The sequence below is a fragment of the Procambarus clarkii genome, chromosome 43, assembly GCF_040958095.1.
Source record: "Procambarus clarkii isolate CNS0578487 chromosome 43, FALCON_Pclarkii_2.0, whole genome shotgun sequence".
Taxonomy (NCBI): domain Eukaryota; kingdom Metazoa; phylum Arthropoda; class Malacostraca; order Decapoda; family Cambaridae; genus Procambarus; species Procambarus clarkii.
In genome coordinates this window covers 20,806,048-20,825,427 of record NC_091192.1, presented here as the reverse complement: position 1 = coordinate 20,825,427, position 19,380 = coordinate 20,806,048, and the positions used below count along the sequence as shown (strand labels likewise).

General features: G+C 43.0%; 1 protein-coding gene across 2 annotated transcripts in view; it reads right to left on the bottom strand.

The window, feature by feature from the left end:
* Window positions 1-19,380, bottom strand: part of LOC123755800 (solute carrier organic anion transporter family member 74D) — a 176,865-nt gene that overhangs the window by 26,535 nt on the left and 130,950 nt on the right. For both annotated transcript variants that reach the window (XM_069300083.1, XM_069300082.1), the window contains 4 exons: window positions 17,431-17,571; window positions 16,469-16,600; window positions 10,502-10,666; window positions 2,589-2,714 (listed from right to left, as the gene is read on the bottom strand). In XM_069300083.1, the coding sequence (XP_069156184.1) occupies window positions 2,589-2,714; window positions 10,502-10,666; window positions 16,469-16,600; window positions 17,431-17,571 (564 nt within the window). The remainder of the gene's footprint in view (window positions 1-2,588; window positions 2,715-10,501; window positions 10,667-16,468; window positions 16,601-17,430; window positions 17,572-19,380) is intronic.

Below are 19,380 nucleotides of genomic sequence, written 5' to 3'. Positions count from 1 at the left end.
ATGAAATGTGACTGTCTTGGCAGTTAGAATCTCTAAAGCAGTGAGTCCTCTGTCCAACATGACCTCCCTGTTTGCCATTTTCTGGTCTATTTCTTGAGGACACCATCTCACTTCTGCCCCCCTTAATACCAGATGTCAAATTATCATCGAATAATCCCTAAATATTCTCGTTTAACAATACTGTACTCTACTGGTAGGCCTTATATATATAAAAAAAAATTATTTTTAATTTACAAGACATTTAGATATATAGTACAGTATATTCTACAGGTTATCCACAATCAACGAAAATACTGTAGGAGGAAATTACTTTGACATGAGGAGAGAGATCACTGCCCTCCGGTCTGCCGGCAACCAGCTGACTGCCACCTCCACGAACTGCAACATCCACACCTTATTTTTTTATATAATGTCTGTCTGTCTGTCTCTGTCTGTCTCTGTCTCTCTGTCTGTCTCTCTGTCTGTCTCTCTCTCTCTCTCTCTCTCTCTCTCTCTCTCTCTCTCTCTCTCTCTCTCTCTCTCTCTCTCTCTCTCTCTCTCTCTCTCCAAACTATCAACTACAGTATACAAATTACTGGATACTGGAGATCAGGTTCATAACAGGATCTGTTGTCAAGATACTGTACATTGAATATAATTAAGAATGTCCTTGAATACCATCACGCTCAAGTGTAGGAGAATATTGGGATTTTCAGTATCAAAAACATTTCTTAAAACAATGAAGGTTTATGATTTAATAGTGAGGATCATGAATATAGTGGAAGGGAACATTATAATCCCCCCCCCCCCCACTATAAATACCTGAAGCCAAAGGGAGGATGAGAGCTAAATAAATAAATACTGTATATAAATAAAACCAAAGCAGAAATGCCATGCAAATAAAGGTTTCTATATTGCAATAGAATGCTGAACTCTCTTGACCAATCTAACAAGAGAAAAAATACCTATTTTGACATGTAAGCATTGCATTACATGTCAAATAGTTACTATTGCCCGAAACGCTATGCGTACTAGTGGCTTTAGGTATTGTATGTACTACCTCTATCTTTAAATCATACAGAATGCTTGTACTGTAACTCTGCAACTATGTATGTACTTTTCCTAATTATTATTATTATTATTATATTATAAGAAATATATATACTGTACAGTATTCCCACTCCCCGTCGAATCAGTACAGCTGTCTGCACAGCTGTACTGATTTGAAGCACAGTGATTCGAAGAAGCACAGTTGTAGTACAGTTGGCTCCATTCTTGACTCACAATCAGGAATTCTGGGTTCAGTTCTCGGAAGGGATGGAAATGGTTGGGCACATTTCCTTTCACCTAATGTCTCTGTTCACCTAGCAGTAAATAGGTACTCAGGAGTTAGGCAACTGTTGTGGAGCTGCATCCTGAGGGGAATCAGTAGTTTGACCTCAGGGAAGACCTTGATATACACACAAACACGGCAAAACCAATTATTCCTTCATCTTCATTAAGCCAATTTGTGTTTGCTGTTATTAGAGTTACAAATAAAGCTACAGAAGATGTATAGGATAGGGGGTCATATTCATAGACCTGTCTTAAGAGGTCCTCTACAATCCTATCTTAAGATAATATAGGGGCCAAAGCAAGCTATGAAAATAAATTTAATCAATATAAAAAAAATGGAACACTATTTCTCAGATATTACCTTCAAAGAACTTTAATAAGAATCAAATATTCCAAGCTGGTGACAATGGAGTGCTATTGAATTTAGTAACACTGACACAGTTACTAAATTTAAGTCTCTTCTCCATTGGCACACACATCCCTTACCAATGAAATCCCAGCATCCCAACTTAATGTTAATTAGATTGAGTTGACTACCTCACAGCCACCAATCCTGAGTCTACCTATTACCCTACCAATTCCCCAGATGTCAATAATATAATCCTCTCACTTAGAACTAAATTAGGTAACCTTGCTGATATACCACCCATATTGTTGTACAGTAGTTATTATTCTTATTATAATAGTATTTATAGCAACTATTGTGGAATGTACAAAAATGTACTGCCGTACACAAAAAAGTTCACATTTTGTACTACTGTATTAAAATACTCCAAAATGGCATGCTTAAAATTTGAATAGTAATTATATAACCTAACATGTCCTAGGTCTAAATGATCTATCGTTGGCCTAATTTAGTACATATAGAATATGATATACTACACCTTTATCAAGCCCCTACAAGATTAGTACAAAACGTGAATTCTTTCCGAGTACAACAGTCCATTTTTGTAGGTTCAACCAATAGTTGATATAAACACTATCATTACTGGATGACTGGCTACACAAAACATACCTATAGAGTAGACGAGGGCAGTAATCACAAAACATAGCTATAGAGTAGACGAGGGAAGTAATCACAGAACATACCTATAGAGTAGACGAGGGCAATAATCACAAAACATACCTATAGAGTAGACGAGGGCAATAATCACAAAACATACCTATAGAGTAGACGAGGGCAATAATCACAAAACATACCTATAGAGTAGACGAGGGCAATAATCACAAAACATACCTATAGAGTAGACGAGGGCAATAATCACAAAACATACCTATAGAATAGATGAGGGCAGTTAAAGCAATCCAGCCAGCAACAGTTCTAGCTGTGGGATTGGCTTTCCTGATGAACACACCGCTGGCGAAGATGCCGACTCCCATCACCAGAATACCGCCAATTCCTGCGTGGTAATAAATTAGTGTATTAATTATCCCTCTTGGTCTGAATGAGTCAAACAAACAATAATAATAATAATAATAAATCTCGTTGTTGGAGACAAGAAGCCTGTATTTAGGCTTACCGATGTTTCCACCTCAGTATTATCATATTTTCCATGTGTAATTACCTGAATTACGTGAATTTACACAAGTGCCACCCTCTCGAGGCCTCGACAGGGATGGAAAGCCAGAGGCTTGTCAAAGGTTTCTTCATTATTCCATTCCAGTTAAATTTGAGTGTTTTGAGGAAGACCCAGTTGTTTAAATATTTTATTGATTCTACATAGACAATAATGCATCTGTAGTATAGATTGGGCTACATACCAACCTCATTTACCAGATGGCAGCCCAGGTCGCCCCGCCACACCCACCCTATTAAATACCCACCCAAAATGATCAGCTACCAGAAATTTTAGCCAAATATCCCCAGTTTGCTAACTGTAGGTAGTAACTGAGTGACTGTAACCTATCCACCGCTGCCCACTGGATGGGGGGGGGGCGGTGTGCAGGACAAACATGTCAATTTTGACACTAGCTCTCCACACATGTCAGTTGCTTAATTTAGAACCTGTACTTGAGGTCGATCTCGAACCCATTGTTGATGTGATGACTTATATTGAATTTTGTAACTAGCTCATCAAGATTGTAACTTGCTTAGCTAAATGAATTGTGGAGTTGAGTCCCTGAGCCCATTATGTGCCTCTGTAACCCTTTCCACTACCGCCCACAAGATGGGTATGGGGTGCATAATAAATGAACTAAACTAACTAACTTAAATACCCACCCAAACAGTACCTGACCTGGGATAAAATTATGACATTATAGTGACATCACACACTTCGTGCATACCATATATAAAACATTTTATCACCTATTTTAGTTAGGTTACGTTGGGGAGGTTGGGGTTGGGTTAGGTTAGGTTGGGTTAGCTTAGGTTGGGTTAGCTTAGGTTGGGTTAGCTTAGGTTGGGTTAGCTTAGGTTGGGTTAGGTTGGGTTAGCTTAGGTTGGGTTAGCTTAGGTTGGGTTAAGTTAGGCTGGATGGGGTTAGGTTTGGCTGTGATGAGTCAGGTTGGATTGGATTGGGACAAGTTGGGTTGGGTTGGGCTAGGTTGGGTTGGTCCAGGTTGGGTAGGGTCAGGTTGCATTTGGCTTCATCAAGTTAACCAGGCTGAGCTGGGTTAGATTAGGTTTAAAGAGTAACGATTCTGTTTGTCGACGGAATTGTATTTGTGCTGCTTTTTCAGCCATGTTCCCCCCTTTTTTATTTTTTTTTCATTTGTTCTCAACTCATTTTATTCTTTATGCTCAATTAGTATTAAGCTTTAGTCATTTAAGTTTTTCATGCCCGAAACGCTTTGCGTAATAGTGACTTTAGGCATTGTATGTACTAGCTCTATCTATAAATCCATCACTCTTTGTAAAATCTCTTGTATGTATGTACCTTACCTAAATAAACATTTGATTTGATTTGATTTGATGACGAAGGTTGCTGAAAATTTCCCCAGATCTTAGACCCTACCACACCCCCACACCCCCACCCCGGGTATGTCTAATTACCCAAATCTACCCAAAGCTTCCTAGTACTACGTAAGTAATGAGGAAATATGATATATTTACTCACTATATTGTTGGTGCTAAAGATAGAACATGAAAAGACATATTTTACCTCTGAAAAAATATAAGTTTATGACGAAATTAGATGAAACTAAGTGGCATGAGAGGCCATAGGAAGTCGACGATCCAAGCGAAAAATTTTGTGAAGCGACTTATCCAAGATATATATACTTGCTTTACTATACTTTAATAGGTTATATTAAGTTAGGTTTAGTTAGGTTAGGTTTGGGTAGGTTAGGTAGGTACAGGAGGCTGATATGCCAGCAAACACTCTCCAAGCAACAATGTGTCTTGGATAAGTCCCTACACAACATTGTCGCTTGGACCGTCGACTTGCTTAGGCGTCACCAGCTGCTTATTTTCGTTTTTTTTTTTTTTTTTTTTTTTTTTTTTTTTTGAGATATATACAAGAGTTGTTACATTCTTGTACAGCCACTAGTACGCGTAGCGTTTCGGGCAAGTCCTCAATCCTATGGTCCCTGGAATACGATCCCCTGCCGCGAAGAATCGTTTTTTCATCCAAGTACACATTTTACTGTTGCGTTAAACAGAGGCTACAGTTAAGGAATTGCGCCCAGTAAATCCTCCCCGGCCAGGATACGAACCCATGACATAGCGCTCGCGGAACGCCAGGCGAGTGTCTTACCACTACACCACGGAGACTGACAAAGGGGGGTTCAAGTTTAGGGGGGTTCAAGTTCAAGTATGTTTATTGAGACAAGAAAGAAATACATCTCAAATGGATAGAGTAGCTTAGAAGGTAGAAATTGAGATAGAGTAGCCTAAGCTACTCTATCCCTTTGAGATTTATTTATTTCTTGTCTTAATAAAGGTACTTGAACTTGAACTTTCGTCTTTTTACTTCCGGAACAAGTGCTTCACTGACGAATTTTGTTCGAACCACAACACTGTAAATGCTTCACCCACGAACTTCAACAGAACCTAAACACCTAACTTTATCTAACCTACGCTTAACTTTCAATAGAATTTGTATGTATAATAATAATTTATATACGAATATAAACCAATTTTTAATACACAGTATGTTAAAATTGAATGCCTCTGGGGAGGACGGCCACTGCTTTAAACAGCCTAGTGTGAGGACAGGTTGCACAACAATGGTAGGATGCGTTTCCTATCAGCTCATGCTCCTGTCCACCTTGCAGTAAATAGGAACCCAGTAGTTAGTCAGCTTGTTGTGGGGTTGCATTCTGGTGGGGGGGGGGGGGACCTCGATATAAGCCTAACATGTACTTTATGTATATCTTGAGGTTATCTTCAGATGATTTCGGGGCTTTTTTTTTGTGTCCCCGCGGCCCGGTCCTCGACCAGGCCTCCACCCCCAGGAAGCAGCCCGTGACAGCTGACTAACACCCAGGTACCTATTTTACTGCTTGGTAACAGGGTTTGTTACCTTGTTACCTATTGTTAAAATAACCTGGCTTCCTGTCCCCCCGACACAGGAATTATTATTATAATTAAAACCAATCGTCTCTGACTAAACGGGATCCCCTCTCGATGGCAGACATGTTGAAACTATCCCGATAGCAAAACGTAACCAGACAGCAAAAGAAAACAGTCCTAGTGGCGCCAACCACCCGACGACACCCGAATACCCCCGGCAGGGCAGCCACCGGCAGACAACCCTCCACACAGGTTAACAACCCCGGCAGTGAGAGGCAAGCACCCTCCACCTCCAGAGGGAACACGGGAACCTCCAGGGGCCCGCCGGACCCCAGCACCTCTCCGCCAACTGGGAAAAGAGAGGCAATGAAACCAGACCCCCCCAAGTGTCAGGAAATGACACTCCACTACGGCCGAACGATGTGAGGAGGCGACACTACAGTACTAGCCATCAACCAGAGACCAAAGAAATGCCAGGAAATACAAGACAACACAATAGCAACATATACAGATACCAGAGGCAAAAGACAGGATAAGATGGAAGGGTCTTTAAGCCACATCATATTGTTCCTGAGAAGAGAGCCATGAATGTGACACCTACAGACCCGCCACCCGATCCCCATACAGACTACGGTAAAAATACATACAATCTGTACTCAAATATTAGGAAAGAGTCTCGAACTTTCTAGATAAATTATGCCACTGATCCGCTTGAAGAAGCAGAAACTCTGGAAGGACAGAAGACTGGGACAACGAGCCAGATGTCTGGAGACCCGGTCTGAACCAGCCACATGGAAGGCAGGAGGAGGCCTCAGCTTCCCAACATCCTCAGCCTGGCCAACACAGGAAGAAAGAGTTGGACTGAATGAAAGAAGTAAAAGTAAAGCCATCGACCTCAGTCCAGGAGGAATGATATCCACCGCAAACAAGCTTCATGATCAGGAAACTGCACCACAGAGACAGGGGCCAGATTCACGAAAGCACGTACGCAAGCACTTACAAACGTGTACATCTTTCCTCAATCTTTGACGGCTTTGGTTGCATTCATTAAACAGTTTACAAGCATGAAAACTTCCCATTCAACTGTTGTTATTGTTATAAACAGCCTTCTGGTGCTTCGGAGCTCATTAACTGTTTAATAATTGGAAACAAAGCCGCCAAAGATTGAGAAAAGATGTACAGGTTCGTAAGTGCGTGAATCTGGCCTCAGAAGCTGTCGATTATATGTAGAGGTTCATCTGTGGATGGCCATACATCTTGTAAATCCAGAGGAAGGAGGCCCCGGCTACAACCACTCCATTCGAGATAGGACTGAAGTGAGAAAGCACATTTGCGCGCAGTTTGACGCGCCCTGCATGATAACTAAATCCCAAGAAACTAGAAGCCGGGCTATCCCTGGAATTCAATTCCACAAGGAAAGAAAACGAATCGAACCCTCTGACTGAGGCAAATGACTTCTTGCTTGAAACTGGAATACAGGCAAATATGGGAGAAATTACTGAATGATCTGCAGCTGACCTCCGGCAGGTCGAACTGGCCACCGCCAGCCAAGAAAGCTGCAGGATGTTACGATGCACAATTAAGTGTCGAGGAGCAGACGCTCGTAAAGTAACCTAGGAAAAAACTGAGGAATCAGCATCCACACCACCCACGGTGGACAGGGGCCACACAGCCATCATCTTAAAGCTTAGCTGACAAGCGGCATACAGTTTGCCTTATAATCACTTGTGGTTGAAGAGACCACGTGACAGGCAACAGGAATGACCATCAAATTTAAAAACACTGAATAACATCCTGAGAAATTGCAGAGTCAGGAACAAAATTAAATGGGAAGCCATAACCACCACTCCAAAAAAAAGTATGTACAGGACGATGAACCTGACAGGGAGGAGAGACACCAGTCACCAGAACCGTCACACAGACAGGCAGGTGTGTCCAGCATAGGGAAGCACACCTCCTCGAAGTAAACACCGAACTCTGACCGTGAAGACTCTGCGAAGTTGGGTACAAGCAGCCACTGATAAAAGACAAATTACCTACGTGACTCAAGCGTACTCGCAGCTAAGGTATAAGACCCCTAACACACAGGAGCAGAATCAGGAAAGTCTTGAACGGGCACAAGCACGCAATTGGAATGTCTTTTTTTTTAGTCTTTTTTTTTTTTCTTTTTAAGACTGTCTCTCACGCACTGGCCGGCAGCGAGGTGACTTGGCAAGAATCGGCCTGCATCCCCATGGCGCAATAGATTTTTTGATTGTTAGCTAGTTTATTGTGCACCCCATACTCATCCTGTGAGCGGTAGCGCAAAAGGGATTACAGAGGGCACAAAAAGTCTTTATCAGACCTCAACGGAGATTATTACATTAACAATTTCATCAATCCTTCACACCTTATAATTAAAATGTCAGCTAGTTACCGAAAATGTTGTATTTCAAGAGCTATATATTTACAGTAAGTCATTATACATTAATGGTAGGTCTTGTTTGACATAATTGTTAGAAAAATGGAGATGTTATAGAGTCATAGGGGAGCTGCTGTTTGTTAATATTAGTCTTCACAATACACTACTTGTTTCTTAATCTCAAATGTCGTTAATCTACTGGAAGAAAAATATGGATACAGTGCAAGGATTTCAGGTTTTTTATCCTTATTAATAAGCTGGTTTGCCATCCTTTTTTTTGCAGGGATATTCTTGCGCGGGCCCTAAGCCTCTGGCTGGCCCACTAAGTGTTGTTTATTTCTGTTTTACTTGGGCGGAGTATGAGTATTTGACTCGGTTTGCCATCTCATACAACGTGAGTTTAGATTTATCTCTAAATGGCTCAATTTTATTACAGTCCAAGATATAATGCTCAAGTGTGTGTCCCTGTCTTTGTCCACACACTTTGCACTTTACTTCTTCTAGATTCATCACACACTTGTCCTACACCAAGCGAGTGATTTCGGCCAGATTCTAGTCCTGGACAAGGTGGAGTGACTTGGCACTAACCTATACCTGTTCGCCCCTGTTCATCCAGCAGTAATTAGGGGGAGCAAATAAAATTAGTAAGTTAACTAGAACTATGGATAGGAACAGCTCCAAGCCTGGTAACAGGAGTCAGCAGACGTGAACTCCTGTACACACCTGTGAACGAAAATGAACTAAAAGGCCTGCTAGGGCAAATGCAGCCTGAATGACGTCAACACAATCATGAACCCCACGACTTTTCTTCCTGAAGTAAGTGACGGACCCAAACAGCGACTCAACAGGTCACGGACCCAAACAGCGACTCAACAGGTCACGGACCCAAACAGCGACTCAACAGGTCACGGACCCAAACAGCGACCCAACAGGTCACGGACCCAAACAGCGACTCAACAGGTCACGGACCCAAACAGCGACTCAACAGGTCACGGACCCAAACAGCGACTCAACAGGTCACGGACCCAAACAGCGACTCAACAGGTCACGGACCCAAACAGCGACTCAACAGGTCACGGACCCAAACAGCGACTCAACAGGTCACGGACCCAAACAGAATGCTTAATAACAGTAACGATCCAAAAAGGGATAGAGAGAACGAGCTCGCTTCAGCGTTTCCCAGCTCGTCAACTGCCCCACGCTTGAAGAAAGATGTACAGGTTCCGTAGGTGGACATACAGATGCTTGAAGGAATCCCAGCCCAGGTGTTTTTGGACTAAGACTTCAAGGTACCGGAGATAATGCGCTCCGAGGCACGCTCAGGGGGGTTCCCTCACAGGACCTTAAAGCATATGTTGAAAAAAATTGAAAGGAATAGGCCTACTGACACGCCTCCTTACCTCTCTCTGTTCCTGAAACACACACACACAGACACACACACACACACACACACACACACACACAAATGTAGTAAAGAGCGACGGTGTTTCGATCCTTCCCTGAATCATGATATCATCCCTGGAGAGAGAGAGATAGAGAGAGAGAGAGAGAGAGAGAGAGAGAGAGAGAGAGAGAGAGAGAGAGAGAGAGAGAGAGAGAGAGATAGAGAGAGATAGAGAGAGAGATAGAGAGAGAGAGAGAGAGAGAGAGAGAGAGAGAGAGAGAGAGAGAGAGAGAGAGAGAGAGAGAGAGAGAGAGAGAGAGATAGAGAGAGATAGAGAGAGATAGAGAGAGAGAGAGAGAGAGAGAGAGAGAGAGAGAGAGAGAGAGAGAGAGAGAGAGAGAAATAGAGAGAGATAGAGAGAGAGATAGAGAGAGAGAGAGAGAGAGAGAGAGAGAGAGAGAGAGAGAGAGAGAGAGAGAGAGAGAGAGAGAGAGATAGAGAGAGATAGAGAGAGAGAGAGAGAGAGAGAGAGAGAGAGAGAGAGAGAGAGAGAGAGAGAGAGAGAGAGAGAGAGAGAGAGAGAGAGAGAGAGAGAGAGAGAGAGAGAGAGAGAGAGAGAGAGAGATAGAGAGAGATAGAGGGAGAGATAGAGGGAGAGAGAGAGAGAGAGAGAGAGAGAGAGAGAGAGAGAGAGAGAGAGAGAGAGAGAGAGAGAGAGAGAGAGAGAGAGAGAGAGAGAGAGAGAGAGAGAGAGAGAGAGAGAGAGAGAGAGAGATGTTCCCTGTTACACGGGGGGGGGGGGGGGAGGGAGGGGATCAGGGTTACTCAGCACCGCTCCTGTGCCAGGTAAGTCCACTAAGGGCTCACCATAGCCCATGCTTCTTGGAACTTGTTCCAAGTAGCTGAATCTATAACAACAACAACAACAAGAGCCTAAGCCACTGACCAGACACCAGCGCGGCGCTGTGGACGGGGAGCCGGAACTGGCTCTCTAGGTACTTGGGGAGGAAGGTGTAGAGGCCGGCGATGGGCAGGATGTGGAGGACACTGCTCGCCGTCCGGAAGATCAGGATCTTGTTCTTCAACAGCCGCCATACTGTCTTCAGGAAGTCTGTCAACACGGCAGAACGTAATGAATGATTGAACTTACAGTTTACAACACACGTCATAAAGTTAATATCCGCCACGTTGTTACAAAGCATGTATATCTATATATATATATATTTTCATTGAATATGACCGCATATTCTGTATTTATTATTTTCTGGTTTAGGGCTTCTATCCCTCTAACTATTTTCTTAGCATCAGGGCTTAATTGAAATAGGAGTTCTCCAAAACTCATTTTCGTACTTTAAAGGTGAAGAAAAGAAGTGATTTACTATAGAGTGTATTACACTTATTTGTATAATTTGCACGACGTTTCGAACCTCCATGGTTCATTCTCAAGTGAACAGATCTTACAATACTAGTTGATTTTATACCCGCATTAGGTCAGGTGATAATACAATGAAGGTGAAAACATGGGGGGATACATAAGGGATAAACATAGGGGCTGCAGAAGGCTTATTGGCCCATACGAGGCATCTCCTATCTAAACACAAAGATTAATCCAGTGTAATTGGCCTGTTATGTTGGACATTGTCTTCTGTGTTGGCATCGATATGTTCTTGTCTTGTCCTTACTCTCATGGTGGGTAGAGTAAATAGTTCCGTGATTTGGGTGTTCATGGTAGGTCGCTCTATTCTTATGTGAATTGCCTCAAGAATTTGTAATCTTCTTGAATCTTGGGTTTTGTCTCTTATGCAAGTATTGTTGTTCAACATTTCTCTTGTTAGAGTAATGTCATGGGCTTGTCTCATGTGATTCCTAGGGGCACCAGATTGAAGATGGCATGTCAAACGCCTCGTCAGCTTGGTCGACGTCATACCTATGTACTTACATTGAAGGTTACATCCTTCGTGGGGGCAAGTGTACATGTATACAACGCTTGACTGCTGTAGAGGGTTCTCCGTCGGCTTCGGGCTGTTTTTGATAAGGAGTTCAGAAGTCTTCTTGGTTTTGTAGAATATTATCAGGTTTATGTTTTGGTTAGGAGTAGTGCTTTTTACTCCTTTACGGATTATTTCTTTCATTATTCTTTCCTCTTTTATATGTTCACTGTGCATGGTTGATTTGTAATATAATTTTAATGGGGGTGTTGTGGTTTCTGTTCTACGTTCTGAATTATACCAACGGTCCAAGTGTCTTCTTATAGCAGCGTTTATTTCCGCGTTGCTATATCCGTTGTTCACCAATACCTGAGTTACTCTTTCAAACTCTCTACTCACGTTGCTCCATTCAGAGCAGTGGGTAAGCGCTCGACGAATATAAGCATTGAGAACACTGGCTTTATATCTTTGGGGGCACTCACTTCTACCGTTCAGGCATAATCCTATGTTGGTGGGCTTGGTATATACGTTGGTGCTTAAAGAGGTTCCTGTTTTTGTTATTAGTACATCCAAGAATGGCAGACTGTTATTTTCACTATTTTCATGTGTAAATCGGAGTACTGACTCTCTCTCTAGGTGTCTTTTTAGGTCAATTAGTTCATCTGAGTCTTTTACTATTACGAATATGTCATCTACATAACGGCAGTATACAGTTGGTTTTTGTCTGCTACTGAAGACCCTATCTTCGATGGTTCCCATATAAAAATTAGCAAATAAAACTCCTAAGGGGGAGCCCATTGCTACTCCGTCTATTTGTAAATACATGTCTCCTTGTGGACTGATGAAAGGGGCTTCCTTTGTACATGCTTCGAGAAGACTTTTCAAGTGTGGCTCAGGTATGTCTAATTTGGGGGTGCTCTCGTCTCTGTATACTCTGTCCAGTATCATTCCTATGGTTGTGTCGACTGGGACGTTGGTAAAAAGGGATTCAACGTCCAGGGAAGCGATGAATCCATCGGGCTGGGTAGATTTGATCAATTCTAGGAAATCTGCTGATGATTGTAGACTAAACTTACTAGGAGTGTATGGAGTTAGGAGTTCATTGAGTTTCTTTGCCAGGTGATAAGTTGGGGTTGGTATTTGGCTGATTATAGGGCGTAGTGGGTTACCTGGTTTATGCGTCTTATACGCATAAAAGACGCATAAACCAGGTAACCCACTACGCCCTATAATCAGCCAAATACCAACCCCAACTTATCACCTGGCAAAGAAACTCAATGAACTCCTAACTCCATACACTCCTAGTAAGTTTAGTCTACAATCATCAGCAGATTTCCTAGAATTGATCAAATCTACCCAGCCCGATGGATTCATCGCTTCCCTGGACGTTGAATCCCTTTTTACCAACGTCCCAGTCGACACAACCATAGGAATGATACTGGACAGAGTATACAGAGACGAGAGCACCCCCAAATTAGACATACCTGAGCCACACTTGAAAAGTCTTCTCGAAGCATGTACAAAGGAAGCCCCTTTCATCAGTCCACAAGGAGACATGTATTTACAAATAGACGGAGTAGCAATGGGCTCCCCCTTAGGAGTTTTATTTGCTAATTTTTATATGGGAACCATCGAAGATAGGGTCTTCAGTAGCAGACAAAAACCAACTGTATACTGCCGTTATGTAGATGACATATTCGTAATAGTAAAAGACTCAGATGAACTAATTGACCTAAAAAGACACCTAGAGAGAGAGTCAGTACTCCGATTTACACATGAAAATAGTGAAAATAACAGTCTGCCATTCTTGGATGTACTAATAACAAAAACAGGAACCTCTTTAAGCACCAACGTATATACCAAGCCCACCAACATAGGATTATGCCTGAACGGTAGAAGTGAGTGCCCCCAAAGATATAAAGCCAGTGTTCTCAATGCTTATATTCGTCGAGCGCTTACCCACTGCTCTGAATGGAGCAACGTGAGTAGAGAGTTTGAAAGAGTAACTCAGGTATTGGTGAACAACGGATATAGCAACGCGGAAATAAACGCTGCTATAAGAAGACACTTGGACCGTTGGTATAATTCAGAACGTAGAACAGAAACCACAACACCCCCATTAAAATTATATTACAAATCAACCATGCACAGTGAACATATAAAAGAGGAAAGAATAATGAAAGAAATAATCCGTAAAGGAGTAAAAAGCACTACTCCTAACCAAAACATAAACCTGATAATATTCTACAAAACCAAGAAGACTTCCGAACTCCTTATCAAAAACAGCCCGAAGCCGACGGAGAACCCTCTACAGCAGTCAAGCGTTGTATACATGTACACTTGCCCCCACGAAGGATGTAACCTTCAATGTAAGTACATAGGTATGACGTCGACCAAGCTGACGAGGCGTTTGACATGCCATCTTCAATCTGGTGCCCCTAGGAATCACATGAGACAAGCCCATGACATTACTCTAACAAGAGAAATGTTGAACAACAATACTTGCATAATAGACAAAACCCAAGATTCAAGAAGATTACAAATTCTTGAGGCAATTCACATAAGAATAGAGCGACCTACCATGAACACCCAAATCACGGAACTATTTACTCTACCCACCATGAGAGTAAGGACAAGACAAGAACATATCGATGCCAACACAGAAGACAATGTCCAACATAACAGGCCAATTACACTGGATTAATCTTTGTGTTTAGATAGGAGATGCCTCGTATGGGCCAATAAGCCTTCTGCAGCCCCTATGTTTATCCCTTATGTATCCCCCCATGTTTTCACCTTCATTGTATTATCACCTGACCTAATGCGGGTATAAAATCAACTAGTATTGTAAGATCTGTTCACTTGAGAATGAACCATGGAGGTTCGAAACGTCGTGCAAATTATACAAATAAGTGTAATACACTCTATAGTAAATCACTTCTTTTCTTCACCTTTAAAGTACGAAAATGAGTTTTGGAGAACTCCTATTTCAATTAAGCCCTGATGCTAAGAAAATAGTTAGAGGGATAGAAGCCCTAAACCAGAAAATAATAAATACAGAATATGCGGTCATATTCAATGAAACATGTTTGAAAGAAAACCTGCTGCCAGTATACACCAATATATATATATCTATATCTATATCTATATCTATATCTATATCTATATCTATATCTATACCTATGAAACAGAATGTCAGTGTGTTTGTCTGTGTGTGTCCGAAGTAGGAGGATATATAGATGCTTGGAGATAGCTTCACCCATGGGAGTGTCATAGGCTGTTGGGGTCGGCCCCAGTGCCATACTTCAAGCAATACTGACCTCTAACCACCCCCCCCCCCCCCTTCCTACTCCCTTATGAGTTTCGTGGTCTTTGTGCTTTGTTATATAATTTTTCTGAGAGCAACAGAAGGAGGTGAGAGAGAGAGGCGGGAGGAGAGAGGGAGGAGGTACTCCTTCTAGTGTGTGTAATCACTCGCACGTGGTCGAGTGATGTCAGTGTAAACAAACGCACGTGGTCGTGTGGAGTCAGCGTAAACAAATGCACGTGGTCGTGTGGAGTCAGCGTAAACAAACGCACGTGGTCGTGTGGTGTCAGCGTAAACAAACGCACGTGGTCGTGTGGTGTCAGCGTAAACAAACGCACGTGGTCGTGTGGTGTCAGTGTAAACAAACGCACGTGGTCGTGTGGTGTCAGCGTAAACAAACGCACGTGGTCGAGTGATGTCAGTGTAAACAAACGCACGTGGTCGTGTGGAGTCAGCGTAAACAAACGCACGTGGTCGTGTGGTGTCAGCGTAAACAAACGCACGTGGTCGTGTGGAGTCAGCGTAAACAAACGCACGTGGTCGTGTGGTGTCAGCGTAAACAAACGCACGTGGTCGTGTGGTGTCAGCGTAAACAAACGCACGTGGTCGTGTGGTGTCAGCGTAAACAAACGCACGTGGTCGTGTGGTGTCAGCGTAAACAAACGCACGTGGTCGTGTGGTGTCAGCGTAAACAAACGCACGTGGTCGTGTGGTGTCAGTGTAAACAAAATCCCAATTTGTTTTTATTGGGGGGGACTAATGTAGACAATCCGTAACCCACAAAATGGTGAAACTTTCACCAGGGTAATTCTACTACGCTGAAACCCAGGTTATTGGCTTACGGAACAATTAACAACCAGGTAACCCAACAGCCGCTGGATCTCTCGTTTGTTTCAAGCGTGAGTTATAGATCAATTTACCAGTCTCCGTGGTGCAGTGGTAAGGCCTGGCGTTCCGCGAGCGCTTTGTCAATGGTTCGTATCCTGGCCGGGGAGGATTTACTGGGCGCAAATCCTTAACTGTAGCCTCTGTTTAACTCAACAGTAAAATGTGTACTTGGTTGTAACAACGATTCTTCGCGACGGGGATCGTATTCCAGGGACTTGCCCGAAACGCTACGCGTACTAGTGGCTCTACAAGAATGTAACAACTCTTCTATATATCTCAAAACAAAAAGACGTATGGACAGATATGAATCAAACCGGCCAAATTTGAACCAAATAGTCCTTCTACAGGTTAAGTTATTCCTATAGAATAATAAATAACCCCAAGTGCCGTCGCAAAATCGAAACAGCGGGTTTTCTTCCTACTGGGGAGTACATGCTGCCATGGCGGTGTGTCACAGGATGAGTGCCGCTGCAAAATATACTCGCCCCTCGGGGCAAAATTTTATTTAAATGTGTTATAGTGTGTGGGGGAGAGCCTATATGAGAGTTAGACGCGGGTGGAGTACCTGCTTACGGGCTATTCATGCCCGTGCCAACTTTTGAGTTGTTTGGTAATATGTTTATTGTTTGTGATGTGTGTCTATGTATGTATTAACACGATGTACTGAACGGGGTGAGAATAGCTTGAGCTACCTCATCCCTTTGTGTGTATTTTACCTCGATAAACTTATTTCAATTTCAATTTCAACCTTTTGAGTGGCTCAATCGTTATGAATCAATCAATGAAGTACCTGGTAGAGAAGGCGTGAGGAGCGGCGGGCGACGGTCCGGCCGGGTGGGTCGGGGCGACATGGGCAGGTGCCGCGGGAAGGCGAACATGGCCGCGCTCGTGAAGAATAACGCCACTGACACAACCATTAGACCTGAAAATGAGAATAATTATATATTATTTTACGAAGTAATATATCCCCTCCCCTCTCAGTTCACAATCGGAGGGGGACCTGGGTTGTTCAGTGCCAGGGAGGATAGACGCGGTTGGGCATGTTTGGTTTCATTTGCTGTTAAAATAGATACCCTTCAGGGGAGTTGGGCGGGTGTTGACGAGGGCGTCTTCTGGGGGAGTCATCAGTAGTTGGTCCCTTGTGTTACTGAGGGACGGCCACCTCAACAAATCCTTCACATATTGCTGTGACTGTGTGCAACACCTGTACAACACCTGTAGCAGGGAGAACCGCAAGCGATGCACCATCTCCTCCGCGTCATTTAATGTAACCAAGTGACATATTACCAGGCTGTTGGTGCTTGCACTTGGTCTGTAATCAAACCGACTTGTAAGAGATGAACCAAGCTATACCGATCATGGGGAATAAAACAACCACTGGACGTATTGGATTCACTAAGGCATAACCAAAAAATAAAACAGTGTTTTTCTGAGTTTGTGTGTAAATGATCTCGTGTGTGGTTTATGTTGCTTGAGCTGAGCGTACACGGCCTGAGCACCGCACCGGGGCTCAGTGCTTGGAGGTACTGGTGGACACAGTGACACAGTACGTGTCACTGTGGGGACACAGTGACACGTACTATGACCGCCGACGGAGGTTCAAATCACCCCTATTTTCAAGAGGAATGCAAAACATTTAAACTAAACTGCTAAGACATAATACTCTTTAACAACTATGCACAAGGGTACAAGGGTCCGTAGGATAGGAGACTCACCTACACAACAGGAGCGGGTACAGGCGACGCAACTCACCTAGCCACCAGGCGCCTATCCATCTAGGGTCGGTAGGGTCGATCCCGGGGTCGGTGAGGGGCTGGACGTAGAGCCTGGTGCAGAAGGAACCCAGCACGAAGCCCAGCGTTGGTCCCAGGATCCTCACACCGTTCGTCACCGCTGTGGGGGGAAGGGGAGACCGGGGGTTACTGTTGTGGGGGGGACTGTGGGGGACTAGTGGGTGTGGGGGGGGGAGACCAGAGGTTAGTCTTGTGGGGTGTGGGGGGGACGTGGGGGGAGAGGAGGGGAGAGGCTGTGGGCAGACATGTTTAGTTCAGGCTTATTGTATCAGTACACTATATATACTGTATGTATATATATATATATATATATATATATATATATATATATATATATATATATATATATATATATATATATATATATATATATATATATATATATATATATGTCGTACCTAGTAGGCAGAACGCACTTCTCAGCCTACTATGCAAGGCCCGATTTGCCTAATAAGCCAAGTTTTCATGAATTAATTGTTTTTCGACTACCTAACCTACCTAACCTAACCTAACCTAACTTTTTCGGCTACCTAACCTAACCTAACCTATAAAGATAGGTTAGGTTAGGTTAGGTAGGGTTGGTTAGGTTCGGTCATATATCTACGTTAATTTTAACTCCAATAAAAAAAAATTGACCTCAAACATAATGAAATGGGTAGCTTTATCATTTCATCAGAAAAAAATAGAGAAAATATATTAATTCAGGAAAACTAGGCTTATTAGGCAAATCGGGCCTTGCATAGTAGGCTGAGAAGTGCGTTCTGGCTACTAGGTACGACATATATATATATATATATATATATATATATATATATATATATATATATATATATATATATTGTGACGGTAACGCGTTGGTGTTCGGCTGTTTAAGGCTAGGGGTATGGCCTCGTCACATAGTTATAAAAAAAATAGAAAAACTGGAACTTCGTCTGTGGTAAGGTAAGGAGAAGACACACAAAACACAAGTAAAACTTTAACAATGAAATTTTAATGACGTTAAATAAATCAAAACATGAAAATAATGCACAAACAAATTCTTATAATAAAATCAATCAATCAAAATAATAAGAATACTTAAATGACACAATGAAAAGTTACGTTAAGGCAAAATAACAAGAAGTGCAATACAACAGTTAAGTGGGAGGTGCTGGAATATTGGCTTAAAGCCACCACCTCTCTCAGTACACGCTAGAGTCTAGCTGGGAGGTGTGCTGGCTACGAAAGCACGGAACATTCTGAAGACTGATGTTGGGGCGACCCCAGACATCGGGTAGTATTGGGGGGCGAGTGCAGGTGCAGCCAGACCGGCGACCAATCAGCGGAGCCGTAGCGATCAACGGGTAGTTTGGTGATTTGGGTCCGAACAGGTGGCGGGCTGCATACGTTTCTGCTCACCCTTGCAAGCCTTGCTGGTGTTGTTGTCGTTGTTGGACATTTCTTCCATAGTCTTTTTATATAATTGTGAAGACGTAATTTTGGAGGGAAGAGCAGGCTCAATCTCTTGAAGGAGATTATCGTCACAACTCTCCCCCGAAGCCTGCGGTTCTGGAAGAAGTACGTCGTTATGTGGTGGAGTAATGGATGGAGTCGCTTCTACTTCATAAACTCTGGAGAGGGCATCGGCTATGGTGTTGTCAGAACCCTTGATATAGCGGATCTCCAGGTTGAAGTCTTGTAAATACAGAGCCCATCGTAGAAGACGCTGGTTGGTGAATTGGGCTTGATGTAGGAAGCGGAGAGGGTTGTGGTCTGAGAAGATGGTGGTAGACCTGGCGCCTTGTAGGTACGGAGCGAAGTGTTGGAGGTTCAGGACGATGGATAGTAGCTCCTTTTCAATAGTGCTGTAGTTCCTCTGGTGTGGTTTCAGTTTGTAGCTGTAGTAGCTGACAGGTAGAACTTCCTCGCC